Source organism: Salmo salar, chromosome 06 (genome assembly GCF_965601325.2).
Source record: "Salmo salar chromosome 06, fSalSal1, whole genome shotgun sequence".
Lineage (NCBI taxonomy): Eukaryota > Metazoa > Chordata > Actinopteri > Salmoniformes > Salmonidae > Salmo > Salmo salar.
In genome coordinates, this window is record NC_138296.1 from 68,496,602 (window position 1) to 68,520,994 (window position 24,393).

General features: G+C 42.6%; 1 protein-coding gene across 2 annotated transcripts in view; it reads left to right on the plus strand.

The window, feature by feature from the left end:
- Nucleotides 1–1,815: 1,815 nt before the first annotated feature.
- coq8aa (coenzyme Q8A, genome duplicate a) overlaps nucleotides 1,816–24,393 on the plus strand; it is a 43,237-nt gene continuing 20,659 nt past the window's right edge. For both annotated transcript variants that reach the window (XM_014205230.3, XM_014205231.3), the window contains exons 1-4: nucleotides 1,816–1,948; nucleotides 12,577–12,759; nucleotides 13,416–13,775; nucleotides 13,872–13,938. In XM_014205230.3, coding sequence (XP_014060705.1) covers nucleotides 12,595–12,759; nucleotides 13,416–13,775; nucleotides 13,872–13,938 — 592 coding nt within the window. In that variant the 5' untranslated portion in view covers nucleotides 1,816–1,948; nucleotides 12,577–12,594. The remainder of the gene's footprint in view (nucleotides 1,949–12,576; nucleotides 12,760–13,415; nucleotides 13,776–13,871; nucleotides 13,939–24,393) is intronic.

Sequence of the window (24,393 nt, forward strand, 5' to 3'; positions counted from 1 at the left end):
GTGTGTGTGTGTGTGTGTGTGTGTGTGTGTGTGTGTGTGTGTGTGTGTGTGTGTGGTTTTACTATGCTTGAGACCAAAAGTCCTCACAAGGATAGTAGAACAAGAAAACTTTTGGACAAGTTGGGACATTTCAACAGTTCCCACAAGCAAAAAATTATATTTTAGGCTTAGGGGTTAGGTTTAAGGTTCGGGTCACAATTAGGTTTAGGTTAAGGGTTAATGGTTAGGTTAAGGAAAATAAGATTTGAATGGGAATCAATTGATTGGTCCACCACAAGGATAGTAAAACAAACGTGCGTGTGTGTGTGTGTGTGTGTGTGTGTGTGTGTGTGTGTGTGTGTGTGTGTGTGTGTGTGTGTGTGTGTGTGTGTGTGTGTGCGTGTATGTGTAACCTCAGTGTTCCCTACAACTGAGTCTGTTATGTTTACCTTACAAGTAGTCAGAAATTAACTGTATAATGTGTGTGTCTGTCATACACGGACATCAACATCATGAGTACTTTCTAGGCCCCATAAGGAGGGAAATCATGAGGTGAACTTTGAGATAATAGCCCTGTGTGTCAATAAAGACCAATCACATGGAAAAACTATGGCTGCGAGGCACTACCCAGATCTGTTGTTCACTGAGGTAGAAAGAAAAATCTATATCCATCCCTGACCTATGCAGATGTTGGTGGTTATCATTTGTCAAATGTCAAGTAAAATGCACTGTACATGGGCTCTCATTTAAGTCTATTTTTATCAATATATGTTATGGAGGGTGACTTTATCCTGTGAATGATCGAATAAAGAAATTAGATGCCAGGAGAGGGCCTGTGATTTAATTTCTCAACTCCCTGACTGATATAATTTCCTATGATCAATATGGTTATCAATCAACAGAATATTGTTAATGAAGCTGTTATGGCTACTGCATAAAAAAAGATACAGATGATGCAACACTATAAAGATACTACATACAAATATGAACTGAATGAGAAGTGAGGTCAAATAAATGAAAAAGTGTAGTCCACTTTCATAAATTCTTAAAGTCCTTTCTCGCTCGCCTATATTTTCCACAGGTGATGTAATTTGCCAGTCACGTACGCCATCGCGTGCCTGATATTGGTACAGCAAATGTGTAAACGTTTTTATAAGAGGAAAACTTTCGAAAAAATACTAGTAGGTGGCGGTAAATATTCACATAAAACAACAGTCTTTTTACAATTATTTAAAAAAAATCACTAACCAACCAGGTATATAAGTTTATGCTCTACTGCGATATTTCTGTAATATAACTAATAAGAGCAACTGGTCATCTTTGACTTGTTACTCTCTATTAGCCACATTTAGTTTGTGAACTGGGACTTTGACACATGATAGAGCAGGTCTAGCTATTGTTTTAAATATCACACTATTCAATATCTTTGACGTCATGGATTATCATGTATACAATGTTGTACATTTTTACAATGTAGTTTATTTATAAGGGTCGTCACTAGTTACCACAACCCCAATCTCATAATCCCCGCCTATTTGTATAATTTCTCTTCTTAAACATTTATTTTAAACCTAACCTTAACCACACTGCTAACCCCATGCCCAACCCTAATCTTTTTTTTCATACATTTTCACGATATAGCCAATTTGAGTTTCTGGCTGTGCTATCTAGTGGAAACCACAGCTAAAACCGCCCTTATAAGAGGATTCTGACTTTTCATTGGAGAGTACAACCTTTTCTTTGACAATTGACCAATGAGGGATCAGTATTCAGCCACCACCTCTCCAAAACAGACCGCCTCGCTCCAGTACACGACCAATAGAAGATGTTCAGGGGCGGGGTAAAATGCCTTTGACAATCACGGTTCTGAGTTGGTAAACAGCGTTGACCTCATGGTTGGAAGACACACTGTTCGGGGACGAGGCTGCATAGCATTGAAAATAAATCCAGACATTCGTAATTACTGGCGGTAAGTGGGTTTGTTCTTCTATGACAAGTATAGTGCTTGGAATAATGGAATTAATACATATGACTTCTTCCTGGTTTGACAATTTGGACAGTGCATTGGCGAAAAAACGATGCGTCTCATCTGCCTTAAGTGACCTAGCTAAACTATGGCTAACGTTAATGTTATCAGAGTAGCTAGCTGGATAGCTATCCGAATGTCAGTGAATACAGCATGTCTGAAAAGTGTAGTTAGTTAGTTTACTGACATTGCACCGAGATATTGAGTGCAAATCTGATGAAATCCAAACATTTGAACTCATGATGCAGTATAAATCTTACAAAAAAATGGAAGCGATGTAACTACAGACATCAAACTTTCACGTGCATGCATGCATGATCTGCTATCTGTAGTGACATTTAGCCGACAATGGATAATTCATAAATGCTAATTTCTGCATATATTTAAATCAGCTTGTAGAAGTGAATGACGTCTGTATTTTGAAAAAGTAAATGGGCAGAGTAATCATGAGCATGAAGAAGAATCTTTTGCACGGTGTTGGTAGTTTTGCCTGAAGGACAAAGCTCTCAACGGTCACGATGGGTTAGAAGAGGAGCTTGCTGGCCCATAAACAACATTCTGTACCAGCGACAGCTGTGACACATGCACACCACATGCCTGGTTATTTTCAAAGCGGAGGATACCTACAAGTGTGTGTCTGCTAATGGGCTGCTTTACATTATTATTCATATTACAGTTTGTCCTTTACTGTATCACTGAAATGAAGTGGATAGGCTGCAATGCAATTACTCTGTACAGTGTGAGGCTCTGTTTATGGCCTGCAGTTAGCTTTTCAACTGAAAGTTGTTCAAGTCCTATACTTGACAGTTTTGTGGCTGCATGACTTTAATGATAAGACATTGAATCGTACAGTACATGCTTTAAATGGCGTACTGTAAAGTAGACGTGATAACGTTTATATAGTTTGCTTGATTGGTTTGTTAACTTCTGCATTCTTTTAATGGTTTGAAACTTTTCTGGCAAGTATTCTTATCAACTGTTGCTTTTATCAATGTGACCAATAGAGCAAGCAGTGACCTAATGCAATCATATCCAGTCATAGCTGCAGAGGAAATCTCTCACGTTGATTTTGGTGAAGAGGCCATTGTTGATGTGCAGAGCTAGGCAGCACGTGGGTTCCTAGATTGGCAGGAACGATAGGAAAATTGTGGTGAGTTACAGTGCATTCGGAAAGTATTCAGACCCGTTGGCTTTTTCCACATTTTGTTACGTTACAGCCTTATTCTAAAATGGATGAAAGCATTTTCCAAATTTTTCACACACTACCCCATAATGACAAAGTGAAATGTTTGCAAATATATATAAAAAAAATAAAAAAAACATACCTTATTTACATAAGTATTCTGACCCTTTGAGACTCGAAATTGAGCTCAGGTCCATCCTGTTTCCATTGATCATCCTTGAGATGTTTCTACAACTTGATTGGATTCGACCTGTGGTGAATTCAATTGATTGGACATGATTTGGAAAGGCACACATCTGTCTATATAAGGTCCCCCAGTTGACAGTTCATGTCAGAGCAAAAACCAAGCCATGAGGTCGAAGGAATTGTCCGTAGAGCTCAGAGACAGGATTGTGTTGAGGCACAGATCTGGGGAAGGGTACCAAAAATGTAATAGTGGCCTCCATCATTCATAAGTGGAAGAAGTTTGGAACCACCAAGACTCTTCCTAGAGGAGGCCGCCGGCCAAACTGAGCAATCAGGGGGAAGGGCCTTGGTCAGGGAGGTGACCACAAACCCGATGGTCACTCTGACAGAGCTCCAGAGTTCCTCTGTGGAGATGAGAGAACCTTCTAGAAGGACAACCATCTCTACAGCACTCCACCATTCAGGCCTTTATGGTAGTGGCCACTCCTCAGTAAAAGGCACATGACAGCCCGGTCCCGTGTAGCTCAGTTGGTAGAGCATGGTGTTTGCAACGCCAGGGTTGTGGGTTCAATTCCCACGGGGGACCATTACGGGGGAAAAAAGAGCGTCTGCTAAATGACTAAAATGTAAATGTAAGCCCGCTTGGAGTTTGCCAAAAGGCACCTAAATGACTCTGACCATGAGAAACAAGATTCTCTGGTCTGATGAAACCAAGATGGAACTCTTTGACCTGACTGCCAAGTGTCACGTCTGGAGGAAACCTGGCACCCATCCCTACGGTCTAGCATGGTGGTGGCAGCATCATGCTGTGGGGATGTTTTTTTCAGTGGCAGGGACTTGGAGACTAGTCAGGATCAAGGGAAAGATGAACGGTGCAATGTACAGAGAGATTCTTGATGAAAATCTGCTCTAGAGTGCTCAGGGCCTCAGACTGGGGCCAAGGTTCACCTTCCAACAGGACAACAACCCTAAGAACACAGCCAAGACAACACAGGATTGGCTTCAGGACAAGTCTCAATGTCCTTGAGTGGCCCAGCCAGAACGCGGACTTGAACCCGATCGAACATCTCCGGAGAGACCTGAAAATACCTGTGCAGCGAAGCTCCCCATCCAACCTGACAGAGCTTGAGAGGATCTGCAGAGAAGATTGGGAGAAACGCCCCAAATACAGGTGTGCCAAGCTTATAGCATCATACCCAGGAAGACTATAGGCTGTAATCGCTGCCAAAGGTGCTTCAACAAAGTACTGAGTAAAGGGTCTGAATAGCTATGTAAATATGATATTATTATTATTTTTAAATAACTATTTAATCCGTTTTAGAATAAGGCTGTAACATATCAATATGTGGAAAAAGTCAAATGGTCTGAATACTTTCAAAATGCACTGTATTATTGGATATTAGTGCAGGTGAATTGTTCAGCAGGTGAATGTGAACTGCACACATGGAGAATAACTATTTCTACTGCAAAAAAAATCTCTTCAGTTAGATTAGCTCTTCTATTTCATAATATACCATACCTTGGTAATAATCTTATGTTTTGCAAGAGATTGGGGCAATTACACACCAGCGTAGACTGAAAATATTTTTGGTATCTGGTAGTTCTGGCAATTCTCACATAGGAACTTCATTTGATGGAAGGATGTTTGACATACACTTGTGTGACAAACAATTTTTGAGAAAATTATGATGGAAGTGGCCATTTTTAGACCTATAAGCCTTCATGCCTCCTGTAAAACCCTATGATCCGTACATGATACAGGCAACATCTTGGTGTCATTATACTCCTGTTATAGTGTGCTCTCAAAAAATGGAGTATGTGAAGTTGTATTTCAGACTCTATTCACATTAATTTATTCAACATTAAATATTAATATATCAAAAGTAACCTTTTTTTGATTTTGCTTCTTTTTAGACATCGTTTGGATATCTAAAAAAAAATGTGCCTTAACTCTCTAGTTCCCTGTAATATGGATATCTTCCATACAGGATGTAAAGCTATAACGGGGAGTTGAGTAAACTCTGCTGCCTTGAAACGTGACATAGCTAGGCCAGCATCCCGGAGTCGCCTCTTCACTGTTGATGTTGAGACTGGTGTTTTGCGGGTACTAATTAATGAAGCTGCCAGTTGAGGACTTGTGAGGTGTCTGTTTCTCAAACTAGACACTAATGTACTTGTCCTCTTGCTCAGTTGTTCACCGGGGCCTCCCACTCGTTCTATTCTAGTTAGACAGTTTGCACTGTTTTGTGAAGTGAGTAGTACACAGAGTTGTACAAGATCTTCAGTTTTTTGGCAATTTCTCGGATGGAATAGCCTTCATTTCTCAGAACAAGAATAGACTGACGAGTTTCAGAAGAAAGTTCTTTGTTTCTGGCCATTTTGAGCCTGTAATCGAACCCACAAATGCTGATGCGCCAGATACTCAACTAGTCTAACAAAGTTTTATTGCTTCTTTAATAAGGACAACAGTTTTCAGCTGTGCTAACATAATTGCAAAAGGGTTTTCTAATGATCAATTAGCCTTTTTAAAATGATAAACTTGGTTTAGGTAACACAACGTGACATTGGAGCACAGTGATGGTTGCTGATAATGGGCCTCTGTACTAGAGGTCGACCGCTTAATCGGCATGGCCGATTTTCTAGTTTTCATAACAATCGGTAATCTGCCTTTTTGGATGCCGATTACATTGCAATCCATGAGGAAACTGCGTGGTAGGCTGACCACCTGTTACGCGAGTGCAGCGTCAAAAGGACCTTGTGGCTGCAATGAGCCAAGGTAAGTTGCTAGCTAGCATTAAACTTATCTTTTAAAAAACAATCAATCTTCACATAATCACTAGTTAACTACACATGGTTGATGATATTACTAGGTTACCTAGCTTATCCTGCGTTGCATATAATCAATGCGGTGCCTGTTAATTTATCATTGAATCACAGCCTACTTCAACTTTGCCAAACGGGTGATGATTTAACAAAAGCGCATTCGTGAAAAAAGCACATTCATTGCCCAAATGTACCTAAATATAAACACCAAAGCCTTTCTTAAAATCAATACACAGAAGTATTTTTTTTTTTAAACCTGCATATTTAGTTAAAATAAATGCATGTTAGCAGACAATATTAACTAGGGAAATTGTCACTTCTCTTGCGTTCAGTGCAAGCAGAGTCGGGGTATATGCGACAGTTTGGCCCGCCTGGCTCATTGCGAACTGTGTTTCTTCCTAACAAAGACTAATTAATTTGCCCCAATTTGACATTGAAGGTTGTGCAATGTAACAGCAATATTTAGACTTAGGGTTGCCACCTGTTCGACAAAATACGGAATGGTCCCGTATTTCACTGAAAGAATAGACGTATTGTTTTCGAAATGATAGTTTCCGGATTTGACAATATTAATGACCAAAGGCTCGTATTCCTGTGTTTATTATAATTAAGTCTATGATTTGATAGAGCAGTCTGACTGAGCGGTGGTAGGCAGCAGCAGGCTCATAAGCATTCATTCAAACAGCACTTTACTGCGTTTGCGAGCAGCTGTTATCAATGCTTGAGGCACAGCGCTGTTTATGACTTCAATCCTATCAACTCCCGAGATTAGACTGGCAGTACTAAAGCGCCTATAAGAACAGCCAATAGTCAAAGGTATATGAAATACAAATGATATAGAGAGAAATAGTCGACGCGTCATAATTCCTATAATAACTACAACCTAAAACTTCTTAACTGGGAATATTGAAGAACTGGGAATATTGAACCACCAGCTTTCATATGTTCTCATGTACTGAGCAAGGAACTTAAACATTAGCTTTTTTACATGGCACATATTGTACTTTTACCTTCTCCAACACTCTGTTTTTGAATTATTTAAACCAAACTGAACATGTTTCATTTATTTAAGACAAAATTTATTTTATGTATTATATTAAGTTAAAATAAAAGGGTTCATTGTTCATTCAGTATTGTTGTAATTGTCATTATTACAAATGTATATAAAAATTGTCTGATTTAATCGGTATTGGCGTTGAAAAATCATAATCGGTTGACCTCTACTCTGTACGCCTATGTAGATATTCCATAAAAAATCTGCAGTTTCCAGCTACAAGTCATTTACAGCATTAACAATGTCTACACTGTATTTCTGATCAATTTGATGTTATTTTAATGGACAAAATAATTTGCTGTTCTTTCAAAAACAAGGACATTTCTAAGTGACCCCAAACTTTTGAACTGTAGTGTAGGTACATGACATAATGACGCCACGTAAAATGTTGCACTACACGTGTAACGCAGCATTCATAACCTAGCCCACACAACGTCTGCTGTGTGGATCGAGTAGTCAACAAGTCGAGCAGTCATTTGAAAGAGTAAGAACATTTCAGCGAGACAACTCAAAGGCGAAATCCATTAAAGCCAAGATAGTGCAATTCTTTGCCCTTGACAATCAACTATTCTCTGTCGTGCGTGATGTTGGCTTTTGCCGACTGGTCGAGCACCGGTACACACTACAAAGTGCGCTATTTTTCAGATGTTGCCCTACTGGAGTTACACAGTAATAACGTCCCTGCTATTAGCTTCACGACAAACATACTATGGAACACCATTTGGGTCTTTGCGTGTCAAAAAAGATACAGTAGCACTGTCAAAGCTGTACAAAAAAGTCTGCAAACACCAGCCACCAACGATGGGTTTTCAATACCGCATTGGTAATAAAGCATAATTTGTTCGACCGCAACTTCTGGGGTAGCTAGCTTTAGCTTGGTACCTAGCTAGCACCAATACAACCAGCCTGAAAACAATGACCAATAGAAACTGCAGTCATTTTCATTATTCTTAGCAGTGATTTAGGAATCCTTGTGAGTAAGTATTAGCTAGGTTCCCACTTGTTGTTCGCCTATTGAAATTGAACTTCAGTTCATGAAAATCAATAGCTAACCAGCTTCTTAACCCTGTTGGCCAAGGCTAACGTTATAAGCAGCCAGCTAGCTTCATCTGGCTAGAAAGGCTTGACCGGACTGAGTAATGTGTTGTGAAGCTAGCCACAATAAGGATGAGACAATAGTGGAATTTGCTGTTTGCCTTCAAAATAAAAGTACGTAATTGACAGTGATGCAAATTAATACAAATAGTAGTTATGCCATACTTTTATTTTGAAGGCTACTCGCAAAGTCCACTGTTGTGGCTAATCCTTATTGTGGCTAGCTTTACATAGATGGGTCCGACCACCATTAATCAAATAAGAACTGTCTTATAAATTAGGGTTATTTTAGGTGATGACACCTAGCTATATAGTTAGCAAAATGACAATCTGTTTCAGTTAGCTAGCTATGTTTTTGGGGAAGAACATTGTTTGCATCCATGAGCTAGCTAGCTTTTTTTAAATGACTTGCACTGTAGGTGCACGAGACAACTTTACCAGCATCATAGCATACGTATTGATGAATCGTTGTGACATGAAATACGAGTGATAGTGTAATCAATGTGTAATAACTACGTAAAAAAATAATGAACGCGTTAAATTGTGACGTGCAGTCATATTCAGGTCCTGATTGGTCAACAAGCTTAATTGACACGTCAAATAGTATATTTTTTTTACACGTAAAGACCCAAATAGCTTTCCATAACAGACTGAAACGGCGTTCCATAGAAATCCTGGTTGAGAATGAAACGACTGAACAAATGAACAACGAAACAGCACAGCAAGTAAGTGAAATAAATAGGTTTTGATTATGTTTTACTGGTAATGGGGACATACGTAAATGCCAACAAAATTACTTTTTGGTGTGTGTAACCTTTTTATTTAACTAGGCTAGTCAGTTTAGAACAAATTCTTATTTACAATGACGGCCAAACCCGGACGACGCTGGGCCAATTGTCCGCCACCCTATGGGACTCCCAATCTAGGCCGGATGTGATACAGTCTGGATTCGAACCAGGGACTGTAGTGACTCTTTTTGCACTGAGATGCATTATCTTAGACCGCTGCATCCGTGTGTGTGTAACTATTTAACTGAACTAGAATGCTTAAAAGGCCGCTAAAATTTGAATTATCGGTATCGTTTTTTTTTTTGCCAAGGAAAATATTGGATATTGGTATCGGCCAAAAATGTCAAATCATTGCATCACTAATTGTTACAACGTCTTAAAATTAACAAAATCAAAAAGGGGAATTTTTAATATTCATATTAATGTTGAATCAATTCATGTGAGATTGTATTTCAGAATCTAGACATACTCTACATGTTAGAGCACACTATAAGGAGTATAATGTCACCAAGATATTGTCTGTATCATTCACGGATCATAGGGATGTATAGGTCTAAAAATGGCCACTTTAATTAAGATTTTTAAGAAAACTATTTATGATACAAACTTAAAAAGCATTTCAAACATCCTTCCAATGAACTTTCTGGTTATGGTAATTCTCACATTCTGAGATCTGACACTACGCTGCCGTGGAGTCTCCCATTGACACAAACAAATGTGGATCAGGCTCTGTCTGACCTACAGACTGCTTTCATTGTCTTACAAAAAGCAATAATTGACCTTAATTTAACATTGAATGGCTAAAGATTTAGGCGTCTTTTACCTTGGATGGTGCCCAAATTGATTGTGTCCCTGCTTACAAATATCTGGGCATTTGGATAGACAATACATTTTATATGAAAAAAAACAACATAGATGAGTCTCTCGGTTAATAGAAAGCAGATCATTCAGTTGACGTTCCTACCAGTTGTAGAGTATGGCGGCATCATATACATGAATGCAGCTGCCACTGCAGTTTACCACAGTGCACTTCGTTTTATTACGGGCGACAGGTTTTGCACTCTCCCTGAATTCTCTATCAGAAAGTAGTCAGGCCCTCTCTGATGCCGCGTATGTCGTATCATTGTATTCTGTTGAAGCCTGTTTACAAAGCCCTTCTATAAAACCTTCTGCATTGTACCACTAAACATCGATACTAACCTATAGAAGTACGAGAGCCATCACTGTGACCGAGTATGGAAACTCTTGAAATTCCTTCTGTCATTACAGATTTCGGCAAAACAGCTTGTAGTTTCTTCTATGACTGACCCCAATTAGCCAACTGGTCGATTGTTTGGTCGTTAGGCTGTTGGTCGACCAAGATTGTTTTAGTCGAGCAGTAATTGATAGATATATTTGCGCCTATCTCGGTGAACTAATCCATTGCGGAGGCCTAGAATAAAAGCCAATTTATGCTTGATCGAATGTGGTCCGAGGCTCCTTATGGAGGCCAAATCGAGCTCCGTACTGCATCGCCATGCACCTCCCAAATGTTGTAACAGCTCCGCATTGACATGATTGGTTGACGGTAGGTGAGGGGCGGTACATCCTGTAGAAAACACAAACTCACTTCCTTGACACAGCTCTGTCCTGCTCCGCGACACACAAGCTGTATGAATGCCCTGACTTCTGCTGAGGCCTTTTCACCGTAAATACAGAAGTCAGATTGACCATGGGCCCAGATGCACAATGCGCTAATCTCTCCAGAATGGGCGCTCTCCTGCCAATTTGTGCACAGTCAGTGTTTCATAACTTCATTGTGTGAATTGTTTGCGTTTGATTGTTAGTGTATATTAATTCCCCATTGCATATATCACTTGTAGTAGATTTACTGTTAATTCCTAATCTTTAATGTTTGGTTGCAGTAATTTCCAATGATCTCTTCACTATTATTCTACAATGTAGAAAATAGTAAAAATAAAGAAAAACCCTGGAATGAGTAGGTGTGTCCAAACTTTTGAATGGTACTGTATGTAAATTAGATATTTCTGTATCTTATTTTAAATAACTTTGCAAAAATGTCTTAACATGTTTTCACTTTGTTATTATGGGTTATTGTGTGTAGATGGGTGGGGAAAAAATATATTTAATCCATTTTGAATTCAGGCTGTAACACGACAATGTGGAATAAGTCAAGGGGTGTGAATACTTTCTGAAGGCACAGTATGTGTGTGGTGTGAATGCAGGGGTAGTCTGGCTGGCTAGTATGCAGTAGTTACTCTGTTGCCAAATAAATGAGACAACTTTACGGTGACCTTGTTTCAAGCGAGGACGTCCTAAGGGGGCTAATTCTAAAGCCCTCTGAGTCCCAGGATGGCCAAGCTGTCACCAAGCACGAACAATCCTTCCTTTTGACTAGCTTAACTCCTCTGTTCATTTTAAATCCTATGTGATTCTTCCCTCACTCAGCGTCCACTGTCCCCTCATCACCAGCCAGGGAAAAAGGGAAGCACAGGACTGGACTGAGTGTCCCAGTTCAGCCTAGCATTTTAGACCCATGTCATTGATCAATATGACTGAAATCCTTGAATTGTGTCCTGGTATTACCTGGTAGAAGTATTTTGATTGGGTTTGGTTAAGGCCAGCCCAGTTATGTCATTTTAAAACGATGAGATTTGAAAAGGCCAGATAATCTAGTTTGTAAAGCCACATTTCAGTGGCCTTTCTCTATCACTTACTGATGAAAGAAACTTGTGAGTATGGCACAGGATTCTAGCAAAAAAGAACTGACCAGCAGTGGATACTATCAAAGTCCTGCATTGAAAGCCAGGCAAGGATACTTTCCGTGCCAAGCCTTCCCGTTTTCCTTCCAGAGAATGTTTAGTAGAGACATGCTCATGTTGTAACGTAACACCTTTTGATTCCCGGTGTAGCCCGGGCGTTGGCGGCCGTTACTTAAAGGTTTGTCCCCATGTCTCAGATTGAAAACGTGTTTAACCTTTGCGAGGTTGTCATTGCCGCGGTGATCCTTGATAACAGCTGTGTTTCTCTGCCTGCCCGGCCAGGTACTCTCTAGTTGTTGACTGACTGCACTGCTGAGTGGATAGCTGGCCACTAGCCTGCGAGACTTAAACCTCAGCCAATGACCTTTAGTGTTGTGACTTTCAAATTCTCCAATAGGCCATTGGTGAATGTAGACAATTCTTATTTCACCAGTATGATTCATCTCCTTTCCCTTTGTCACACTTATGTTCACTATTGAAATGACATTCATTGTTTTGAAGGTTTCTTAGATTATACGCAGAGTTACAGCACGACTGGGCCTACTTTCAGTACATGTAGCCTCAGGCTATGTTGTATGTACATACAGTCGACTTTGGTATGTAACTCCGAACCCCCCGTCCCCCCCCCCCCCGTCCCCCCCCCCCACAAAAAAGGATTTATTTCCACATCTGTGTTCTAGGTGTGAGGGAGACCCACCATGGCAGGCGACATGATGTTGGTGATGCGTGGCTTGGCCAAGCTGAGCCAGGCGGTAATAGACACTCAGGCCAACACACTGCGTATTGGAGGAGCCCAGGCCATGGCCCAGAGCATGCAGATGACTGCAGAGCAGAGCCTGGGAGTGGCCATGCAGAAGATGCAGGTGGGTAAAGCAGGATATGAATGGGGCTCTTCTATGGGGGTAGTGGACAACCATGAGGATAGGCACTAGACATGGGTTACTATCTCAGAAGGGTCTCTTGTCACCCATTCTGATTGCTTCAGGCTTCTGTAGATTGTAGTAGTAGTACAAATGCATGTAGGGTTGTAAAACATGAGTCTCATATCATGTCTGCAAGGTATTGTTACAAAGATTGTATTTTTCATTGTCAGACAACACCACCACCACCAAAGGCCAGATGTAATATGGGTGACAGAGCTTCAGTGTCAAATAGCTTCCTAGCCTTTCTTTGTGCCTAATCTAATTTTGTGTGAGCTCAACAAAAGATTGATTCATAGAGCTTTGTGGTCTTATCATGGCTGAGTTACGGTCTGTACAGCTGGCTCCTATTTGTTTTCACAGCGTAGGAATAGTCCAATAGTAGAGAACAAAGCTGCCACTAAGCGTTGCCTGCTGTCGATGTAAATACAGTTTGACTTGAGGCAGATCATTAAGGTGGCCCTTAGGGGCAAGAGTTTTTTTCCTGACCGCATGACCTGACATGGAAAATATCTCGGGCCATGTGTTTTTCCTGGTTAGGACACTCCAGTGAAACCACAGGTCCTCATTGACCTTCCACATCTGTATATCTGTTCCAGGAGTTTGGTGGGCAGCAGCAGCAAAGTGAGTCTGATGACCTCCCAGCAGACATAGACAGTAAGTATGACTTCTCTGGAGCAGAGGGGAGCAGCATGGACAGTGGGGAACAAGGCGTCTCCTCAGAGGGTATGGGGACCACAGACGGCACGACCTGCAACGGCCAGGCCTCAGTCAAATCCAAGCTGTTTGAGGGCTACAAGGACCCCAGCAGTCAGTTCTCAGGACAGATCCGTTCCTACCTATCCTATAGCTCCTACCGCTCCTATCACCAGGACGGCTCGGGGGTTGGGGGCCTCACGGCCGAGGATATAGAGAAGGCCAGAGAAGCCAAGAGGAATGAGAAACCACACAAACAAATGGTACGTCTACACACCTTCTCTCACTGTTACCTGTGACTCAGAGATGTGCTGTGTGTGTATCTTGTCTACCATTATGCTGTTCTCTCTCTGTTGTAGCTCAGTGAAAGGGCACGAGAGAGAAAGGTACCAGTGACACGGTTAGGGAGACTGGCTAATTTTGGAGGTAAGGCTGCACATCATCTTGGTTTCTAATATGTTGTTTTATTATTGCTCTATGACGTTGAAGTGCACAAAAGACTACCATTACAAATGTATTATATTGTTATGTTAGTGTCGGGAAAGTACTGAACATGTGATTGGATCAGTAAGATATCCCTCCTTTAATACATTGCTGTAAATATTAAGAACTTGATCATTTTTTACTTGGGAATATTGATGTGGTGTCCTCAACATCAGGCTCTAACTGACACACACACAGAGCTCTATTCTACTGTTTCTGGCTTGAGCTCACCTTTTTGATCCCCCATTTCATCCATATTACATTAAAGGGGAAGTCTTATGCCACCGATCCACACGAGGCAAACCTACTCTTCTGCCAAAAACTTTCAGCGACAACTATTGCTGTAACCAGTGTCAATATCTAGAAATAGAGCCTGTGTTTCGGCCTGTATTTTTTAAAAAATTTTATTACCCTATTATGTTACATTATGTCCCCTTCTCAAGCCACCCGTGTACCAAGGTGTCCCACCCACATGCCCCCATGTTCCCTGTCAGTGTCTGCTTAACACAACCCTAGTGTCTGTTTATCCTCAACTTGATATATCTACTGCCTGTAAACTGCAGGCCAGTGGGTGAAAGGTGGCCCGTGTATCTTCATCCCGTGAGTGAGATCTCCTCTGAGATATCTCCTCTCCCCTTGACGGCCACATGGTCAGATTGAGGCCTGGAGGTTAATCTACACTTTGACCAGTAGTAGGCCTGCAGAGCAGGCTACAGATGAGCCACGTTGGAGTTCATAACTAGTAAAGCCAGTCAACCTCTGCCGCCTCAGAGAAACACAGGCTGAGTTTACGGAGGCAGCTTCTTGGTAAAAGAGACTATGATATCTGGGACCTGCTGTTCTCTGGGACCTGGACTGACTGACTGACGGCCCGGCCCTCCCCCGGCATGGGTCACCTCTCTGTCAGCATGCTGCATATTTTGTCACTGTTTGAGAGGTTATCAGATCCGCGCAGCGAGCCGATACACAAGTGAGAGCAAAGCCACTAAGGAGAACCTGTTTACCTTGGGTTTATACATGTCCCTGACACCATCTGTATACATTACAGGGCCAGCTCCGGCATTCTCTCTCTTTCATGGGAGGTTTGGGGTGGGGACAGTATTGACCGGTCAATACCGTCCTTCAGCTGGAAATTAGGGTTGCTAGGTTTGGTGGTATTTGAGTAATGTGAGTCTTGACAGACACCTGCCAGTCCAGCACTCTGGGACCCTATTGGTTTGCTCTCCCTCCCCAACATGACTACATGGCTCAGGGGTTACCTAGTAGGCCCCCTCCCCAGGGCACTCTCCTACAGGGGAAAAGTGATGTGCTGTCCCCTGAGGATTGAACATAAATTGGTCTCACGTTGAGATAGAGTTGCTGACAGGCTATCCAGTTCCTGATGTCGGTGTACCGATGCGAGGGAATGCCTAGCCATGCATGTTTCCTGTTCTGTTCTCTCCTGGTTGTTATTCTGGGTTGCAACATGGATACATAAGTTACATAAGTTAACACCATGCTCTCTGGGTTTCAGTTCCCTTTGACAGGTACACATGCTTCCATGTAGAGCTGTTTGTTATTGTAGTCTTACCACGGAAGATGGCATACCATGAAGTTCAAAATGTGTCTAACCAGTTGTCTTTTTATGAAAACCCCCGGTATTATTGTCATCTCCAAAACAAGCCATCTATTTTTTTTCCCCCATAAACACAATTCCCTAATTCTGTAAGTTGATATCCAGGTGAGCCAGCAGCTTGCTGGTATGGTGTGTCTCACTGCTTTGTCCTAACCTAACTTGGGGGTGTGAAGCAGTGAGTGCTGTGTGTGACAGTGTCCAGAGATGACAGAGGTGTAACCTCTGCCTTCACTGAAACTTGGCTGGCAGAAGGACTTAGTCAGCTACTGCTCATGAAGTGTAGAAATCATTGATTGGATGCTGTTTAACCAGGAAGGCTTAATAATACTGAGGGGTTCAAATGGGTGTAAAAAAAAAAGATATCCACATATCATGGTGAAGCTTTTTGAATGTGTTGTTGCTTTGGCTTGGATTTATTTAGAGGGCAACATAAAGTTAGTGAAGAAATCAAGTACTGGACCTTTTTCAGAGTTAAAAATGATCTAAAACCAGATTTGGTTTATTTAGCACTTAGTGTCTATACATTGTGTGACATCGGCTGACGTAAAAAGTTCTTTATAAATACATTTGATTGATATGCACCCTGCTAACTGTGTCCTGTGAACAACCCTTAGGGATCTCACTAGTGATGGTGGTGGGGAAATCCATAGTTACATTTCGCAATATAATTTTTTGACTATTATATTGATATTTGACTATCTATTTGTAAACAACACAAAAAAGTGGTGTGTGTGTGCACAGTTTTCAGCTGTGCTAACATAATTGCAAAAGGGTTTTCTAATGATCAATTAGCCTTTTTAAAATGATAAACTTGGATTAGCTAACACAACGTGCCATTGGAACACAGGAGTGATGGTTGCTGATAATGGGACTCTGTACGCCTATGTAGATATTCCATTAAATCAGCCATTTCCAGCTACAATAGTCATTTACAACATTAACAATGTCTACACCGTATTTCTGATCAATTAGATGTTATTTCAATGGACAAAACATGTGCTCAGCTGGTATACTGTTCAAAAGTTTGGGGTCACTTAGAAATGTCCTTGTTTTTGAAAGAAAAGCATTTTTTTTTGTCCATTACAATAACATCAAATTGATCAGAAATACAGTGTAGACATTGTTAATGTTGTAAATGACTATTGTAGCTGGAAATGGCAGATTTTTTATGGAATATCTACATAGGCGTACAGAGGCCCATTATCAGCAGCCATCACTCCTGTGTTCCAATGGCACGTTGTGTTAGCTAATCCAAGTTTATCATTTTAAAAGGCTAATTGATCATTAGAAAACCCTTTTGCAATTGTTAGCACAGCTGAAAACTGTTGTGCTGATTTTTAAAGAAGCAATAAAATTGGCCTTTAGACTAGTTGAGTATCTGGAGCATCAGCATTTGTGCGTTCGATTACAGGCTCAAAATGGCCAGAAACAAAGAACTTTCTTCTGAAACTCGTCAGTCTATTCTTGATCTGAGAAATGAAGGTTATTCCATGCGAGAAATTGCCAAGAAGCTGAATATCTCGTACAACGCTGTGTACTACTCCCTTCACAGAACAGCGCAAACTGGCTCTAACCAGAAAAAAAGAGTAGGAGGCCCCGGCGCACAAGAGTGGGAGGCCCCTGAGCAAGAGGACCAGTACATTAGTGTCTAGTTTGAGAAACAGACGCCTCACAAGTCCTTGACTGGCAGCTTCATTAAATAGTACCCGCAAAACACCAGTCTGAGTTGCAAAGAAAAAGCCGTATCTCATACTGTCCAATTTAAAAAAATAAAAAAATAAAAAAAATAAGATGGGCAAAAGAACACAGACACTGGACAGAGGAAGATTGTAAAAAAGTGTTATGGACAGACTAATCTAAGTTTGAGGTGTTCAGATCACAAAAGAACATTCAAGCATGGTGGGGACAATGTGATGGTCTGGGGGTTCTTTGGTGGTGGTAAAGTGGGAGATTTGTACAGGGTAAAAGGGATCTTGAAGAAGGAAGGCTATCACTCCATTTTGCAACGCCATGCCATACCCTGTGGACGGTGCTTAATTGGAGCCAATTTCCTCCTACAACAGGACAGTGACCCAAAGCACAGCTCCAAACTTTTCAATAACTATTTTGGGAAGAAGCAGTCGGCTGGTATTCTGTCTATAATGGAGAGGCCAGCACAGTCCCCGGATCGCAACCCTATTGAGCTGTTGTTGGAGCCGCTTGACCGTATGCTACGTAAGAAGTGCCAATCCAACTTGTGGAAGGTGCTTCGGGGAGCATGGGGTGAAATCTCTTCAGATACCTCAACAAATTGACATCTAGAATGCCAAAGGTCTGCAAGGCTGTAATTGCTGCAAATGGAGGATTATTTGACGAAAGCAAAGTTTGAAGGCCACAATTATTTCAATTAAATATCATTATTTTTAACCTTGTCAACGTCTTGACTACATTTCCTATTCATTTTGCAACTCATTTCATGTAGTGAACAGTGACCGTACGTACATATCCCAACCAGAAGCCATGGATTGCAGGCAACATCCGCATTGAGCTAAAGGCTATAGTTGCCGCTTTCAAGGAGTGGGCCACTAATCCGGGCGCTTACAACAAAACAGACGACCCATCAAACAGGCAGAGTCAATACAGGATTAAGTTCGAATCCTACTTCACTGGCTCTGACACTAGTCGGATGTGGCAGGGCTTGAAAACTATTAAGGACTACAAAAGGATACCCAGCCGCGAGCTGCCCAGTGACGCGAGCCTACCAGATGAGCTAAATGCCATTTATGTTTGCTTCGAGGCAAGCAACACTGAAGCATGCATTAGAGCACCAGAGGTTCCGGACGACTGTGTGATAACACTCTCGGTAGCCGACGTGAGCAAGACCTTTAAATAGTTCAACATTCACAAAGCTGCGGGTCCAGATGGATTACCAGGACGTGTACTCAAAGCAGCGCAGACCAACTAGCAAGTGTCTTCACTGACATTTTCAACCTCTCCCTGACCGAGTCTGTAATACCTACATGTTTCAAGCAGACCACCATAGTCCCTGTGGCCAAGGAAGTGAAGGTAACCTGCCTAAATGATTACCGCCCCGTAGCACTCACGTCAAGTGCTTTGAAAGTCTGGTCGTGGCTCACATCAGCAGTTCATCCCGGATACCCTAGACCCACTCCAATTCTCATACCGCCCCAACAGATCCACAGATGACACAATCTCACTCCACACTGCCCTTTCCCACCTGGACAAAGGGAACACCAATGTTAGAATGCTGTTCATTGACTACAGCTCAGCGTTCAACACCATAGTGCCCGCAAAGCTAATCACTAAACTAAGGACCCTGGGACTAAACTACTCCCTCAGCAACTGGATGCTGGACTTCCTGACGGGCCACTCCCAGGTGGTAAGGGTAGGCAACAACACGTCTGCCACGCTGATCCTCAACACTGGGGCCCCTCAGGAGTGCATGCTTAGTCCCCTCCTGTACTCCCTGTTCACCCACGACTGTGTGGCCAAACACGACTCCGACACCATTGTTAAGTTTGCTGACAACATAGTGGTAGGACTGATTACCGACAACGCTGAGACAGTGTATAGGGAGGAGATTAGAGACCTGGCATTGTGGTGCCAGGGCAACAACCTCTCCCTCAATGTGATCAAGACAAAGGAGCTGATTGCGGACTACAGGAAAAGGCTGGCCGAACAGGCCCCAATTTAACATTGACGGGGCTGAAGTGGAGCGGGTCGAGAGTTTCAAGTTCCTTGGTGTCCAAACACATGAAGAGGGAACGACAACACCTTTTCCCCCTCAGGAGACTGAAAATATTTTGCATGGGTCCCCAGATCTTCAAAAACTTGTACAGCTGCACCATCTAGAGCATCCTGACCGCTTGCATCACCGCCTGATATGGCAACTGCTCGCCATCTGACCGTAAGGCGCTACAGAGGGTAGTGCGTATGGCCCAGTACATCACTGGGGCCAAGCTTCCTGCCATCCAGGACCTCTATACTAGGCGGTGTCAGAGGAAGGGCCAAAAAATTGTCAGACTCCAGTCACCCAAGTCATAGACTGTTCTCTCTGCTACCACACGGCAAGCGATACCGGAGTGCCAAGTCTAAAAGGCTCCTTAACAGCTTCTACCCCCAAGCCATAAGACTACTGAACAATTAATCAAATGGCCATGCGGACTATTTGCGCTGACCCCCCACATTGTTTTTACACTGTTGCTACTCAATGTTTAATATCTGTGCATAGTCACTTTACCCCTACCCACATGTACAAATTACCTCGACTAACCTGTACCCCCGCACATTGACTCGGTACCCCCTGTATATAGCCTCGTTATTATTTTGTTACTTTTTATAATTTTTTTACTTTAGTTTATTTGGTAAAACATTGTTTGTTTGATTTCTTGAACTGCATTGTTGGTTAAGGGCTTGTAAGTAAGCATTTCACGGTAAGGTCTACACCTTTGTATTTGGTGCATGTGACAGTTTGATTTGATAATCTTTGCACACTCTTGGCATTCTCTCAACCAGCTCCATGAGGTAGTCAAATGGAATGCTTTTCAATTAACAGGTGTGCCTTTTTTAATTTGTGGAATTTCTTTCCTCAATGTTTTTGAACCAATTAGTTGTGTTGTGACAAGGTAGGGGTGGTATACAGAAGATAGCCCTATTTGGTAAAAGACCAAGTCCATATTATGGCAAGAACAGCTAAAATAAGCAAAGAGAAACGACAGTCCATCATTACTATAAGATAAGGTCAGTAAATCTGGAAAATGTCAAGAACTTTGAACGTTTCTTCAAGTGCAGTTGCAAAAACCATCAAGCACTATGATGGAACTGTCTCATGAAGACCGCCACAGGAAAGGAAGACCCAGAGTTACCTCTGCTGCAGAGTATACGTTTGAGTTACCAGCCTCAGAAATAAATGCTTCAGAGTTCAAGTGACACATCTCAACATCAACTGTTCAGATGAGACTGCGTGAATCAGGCCTTCATGGTCGAATTGCTGCAAAGACACCACTACTAAAGGACACCAATAATAATAAGAAACTTGCTTGGGTCAAGAAACACGATCAATGGACATTAGACTGGTGGAAATCTGTCCTTTGGTCTGACGAGTCCAAATTTGAGTTTTGGTTCCAACCGCCGTGTCTTTGTGACGCAGAGTAGGTGAACGGATGATCTCTGCATGTGTGGTTCCTACCGTGAAGCATGGAGGAGGTGGTGTGGTGTTGCTTTGCTGGTGACACGGTCTGTGATTTATTTTGAATTCAAGGCACACTTAACCAGCATAGCTACCACAGCATTCTGCAGCGATACGCCGTCCTATCTGTTTTGTGCTTAGTCCCACTATCATTTGTTTTTCAACATGGTAATGACCCAAAACACACCTCCAGGCTGTGTAAGGTCTATTTGACCAAGGAGAGTGATGGTGTGCTACATCAGATTACCTGGCCTCCACAATCACTTGACTTCAACCCAATTGAGATGGTTTGGGATTAGTTGGACCGCAGAGTGAAGGAAAAGCAGCCATCAAGTGCTCAGCATATGTGGGAACTCCTTCAATACTGTTGGAAAAGCATTCCTCATTAACCTGGTTGCGAGAATACCAAACGGGTGCAAAGCTGTCATCAAGGCAAATTGTGACCAACTTTGACCAACTTTGAACAATCTATTTCATAGTGTTGTCTTCACTGTAGAAAATAGTAAAATAAAGAAAAACCCTGTGTGTGTGTGTCTCATATACCAAACATTTGGAACACCCTCCTAATATTCAGTTGCATCACCCTGTCCCATTTGTCCTCAGAACAGCCTGAATTCGTCGGGGGTCATGGACTCTACAAGGTGTCGAAAGCATTCCACAGGGATACTGGCCCATGTTGACTCCAATTCTTCCCACAGTTGTCAAGTTGGCTGAATATGTTTTGGGTGGTGGACCATTCTTGATACACACAGGAAACTGTTGAGCGTGAAAAACCAAGCAGCATTGTGGTTTTTGACACACATCGGTGCTCCTGGCAAGGGTTGTGGCTGTCATGACTTTTTGTCAGCCTGTAATTGTCATGCTTGTGTAACAAGAAATGTAGGGGATATATAATCAATGGAAGACTGAATTAAAATGACAGAATTTAAGTGAAATGCGAAAGAAAGGCTACAATGACCAAAAGCCAACAGGTAGGCAGCTATTTTACGCTATAATCTGGATTGAGTTTTAATGTCACATGCACACGTACAGTGAAATGCCTTTCTTGCAAACTCTAAACCCAGCAATGCAATAGTAAATAACCAATGTATTACAAAAAAAAACCCACAAGAAATAAGAATAGGAAATATGAAATACACAAAGTAAGTAAATAAGCATACTATATACAGGAAATATATATAACATCGGATCCAATACCAGATTTGCATAGGTGTAAGGGGACTAGGCAACAGGATATAAGATAAACCGAGTAGCAGCAGCTTGCATGTGAGTGGGTGTGTCGAGTCAGTGTAAATGTATGTGCATCTTATGTGTGCGTGAGTAAATGACGGAGTGCATAGAGGGCAAATATTGAAATGAAAGTTCAATAATGATGCACGGTGAACTCAGGCCGTGTAGCTATTTATCAGTTGTATTTCTTGGGGATAGAAGCTGTGCAAGAGTCTGTTAGTGTCAGACTTAATGCATCAGCACCTCTTGCCGTGCGGCAGCAGAGAAAATAGTAAATGGCTTGGGTGGTTGGGGTCTGGCAGGGAGCTCAACCCCAGTGATGTACTGGGATGTCCACACAACCCTCAATCGCATGTAGTGCCATGTGATTGAGGGTGGTGCTATTGCCATACCAAGCAGGGATGCAGTCAGTCAATATTGCTGTCAATGGTACAGCTGTAGAACCTTTTAAGGATTTGAGGGCCCATGCCAAACTTTTTCAACCTCCTGAGGGGGAGGAGACACTGTCGCACCTTCTTCACGTGTGAGTGTTTGGTTGGACCATTTTAAGTCTTTAGTGATTTGGACACCGAGGAACTTGAAGCTGTCTACCTGCTCCACTGTCGCCCCGTCCATGTGGTTGGGGTATGCCCCCCCCCCGTTTCCTGTAGTCCATGATCAGCTCCTTGGTCTTGCTGACTTTGAGGGAGAGATTGTTGCTCCGGCACCACACTGCCAAGTCACTGACCTCCTCCCTGTAGGCTGACTTAACGTCGCCGGTGATCAGATCTACCGCCGTCGTGTCGTCAGCGAACTTGATAATGGTGTTGGAGTCATGCGTGGCCACACAGTCCTGGGTGAACAGGACGTACAGGAGGGGACTAGGCACACACCCCTGTGGGGCCCCTGTGTTAAGGGTCAGCGTGGTGGTGATGTTGCCTACCCTCAACACCTGGGGTCGGCCCGTCAGGAAGTCCAGGATCCAGTTGCTGAGGGAGGTGTTCAGACCCAGAGTCATAAGCTTGGTGACGAGCTTAGAAGGGACAATGGTGTTGAACCCTGAGCTGTAATCAATGAGCAGCATTCTCACATAGGTATTCCTCTTATGTAGGTGGAGAGCAATTGAGATGGAGTTAATGTGTGCCACAACCAGCCTCTCAAAGCACTTCATGATTACAGAACTGAGTGCTACAGGGCGGTGATCATTGTGGCATGAAGTCTTAGAATTCTCAGGAACAGGAATGATTGTGGTCATCTAAAAACATGTGGTGACTACAGACTGAGACAAGGAGAGTTTAAAAATGACGTTAATATGCTGCCAGCTGTTCTGCACATGCTCTGAGAACGCGCCCTGGAATACCGACGGGGCCCTTGGCCTTGCAGGTGTTGACCTGATTTTAAAGACCCTTCTCACGTCAGCCTCGGCGAGCGAGATCACCCAGTCCTCTGGGTCGGTAACGCCCCTCACACCCGGCTCGATGTTGTCAAGCGTGCATAAAATGCATTGAGTTCGTATGGTAGAGAGGCATCGTTGGGGAGATCACGGATGGGGTCTTCCTTTGTAATCCATAATGGACTGTTGCCCCTGCCGCAGGCGGCGGAGCCAGTGTAATATGATTCCACCTTATTCCTATATTGTCCTTTTGCTCGTTTTGACTCTGCGGAGGTCAAAGCAGGCCTTCTTGTACTTATTCCTGTCATCAGCCATAGCATCAGGGTTGTCTGCGATAGCTCTGTGTGTGGTAGCCCTGCTCTTTAGTTTTGAGCCACACTCTGGCAACCAGAAAGGCAGCCTCTGGGTGTAGGGTGTCCTGCTTGTTTATAATCTTGTACAGTCTGTTAAGCACCAGCTAGTTATTTTCATGAGGTAGAATGTATACAGCTGAAAACTCCCTTGGGAGGTAGAAGGGTCGGCATTCAACCATCAGGTATTCCAAGACTGGTGAACAGTGAGTCGCACTGCCACCGCGCTGGAATTAGCACACCAGTTGGAGTTGATGAGGAGGCAAACCCCTCACCCCATCGGTTTTCCCCGTCTCCAATGTCTTGTCAGTCCTGTGAATGGACAATCCATCCTGTTGGATAGTCGTGGGGAGTATCTTGTCCAAGGGGCATGTTTCTGAAAAGCAAAGAATATTGCAGTTCCGAGAGTCCCGTTGCTAAAAAATCTGAGATGACCTCCGATCAATCTTATTATCAAGTGACTGAACATTAGCCAGTTAAATGGAGCGAAGAGGTGGCCCTTTTTCCCTTTGCCTTAATCTCACCAGGATCCCCTCTCTCTTGCCTCTAATGCCGGCATTTCCTCTTGGATAGTGCAAAAATTGGGTTGAAATTATAGAGAGAGCCCAGGGCAGATGAGTCCAAGTAGAAGCCGGAATTGGGG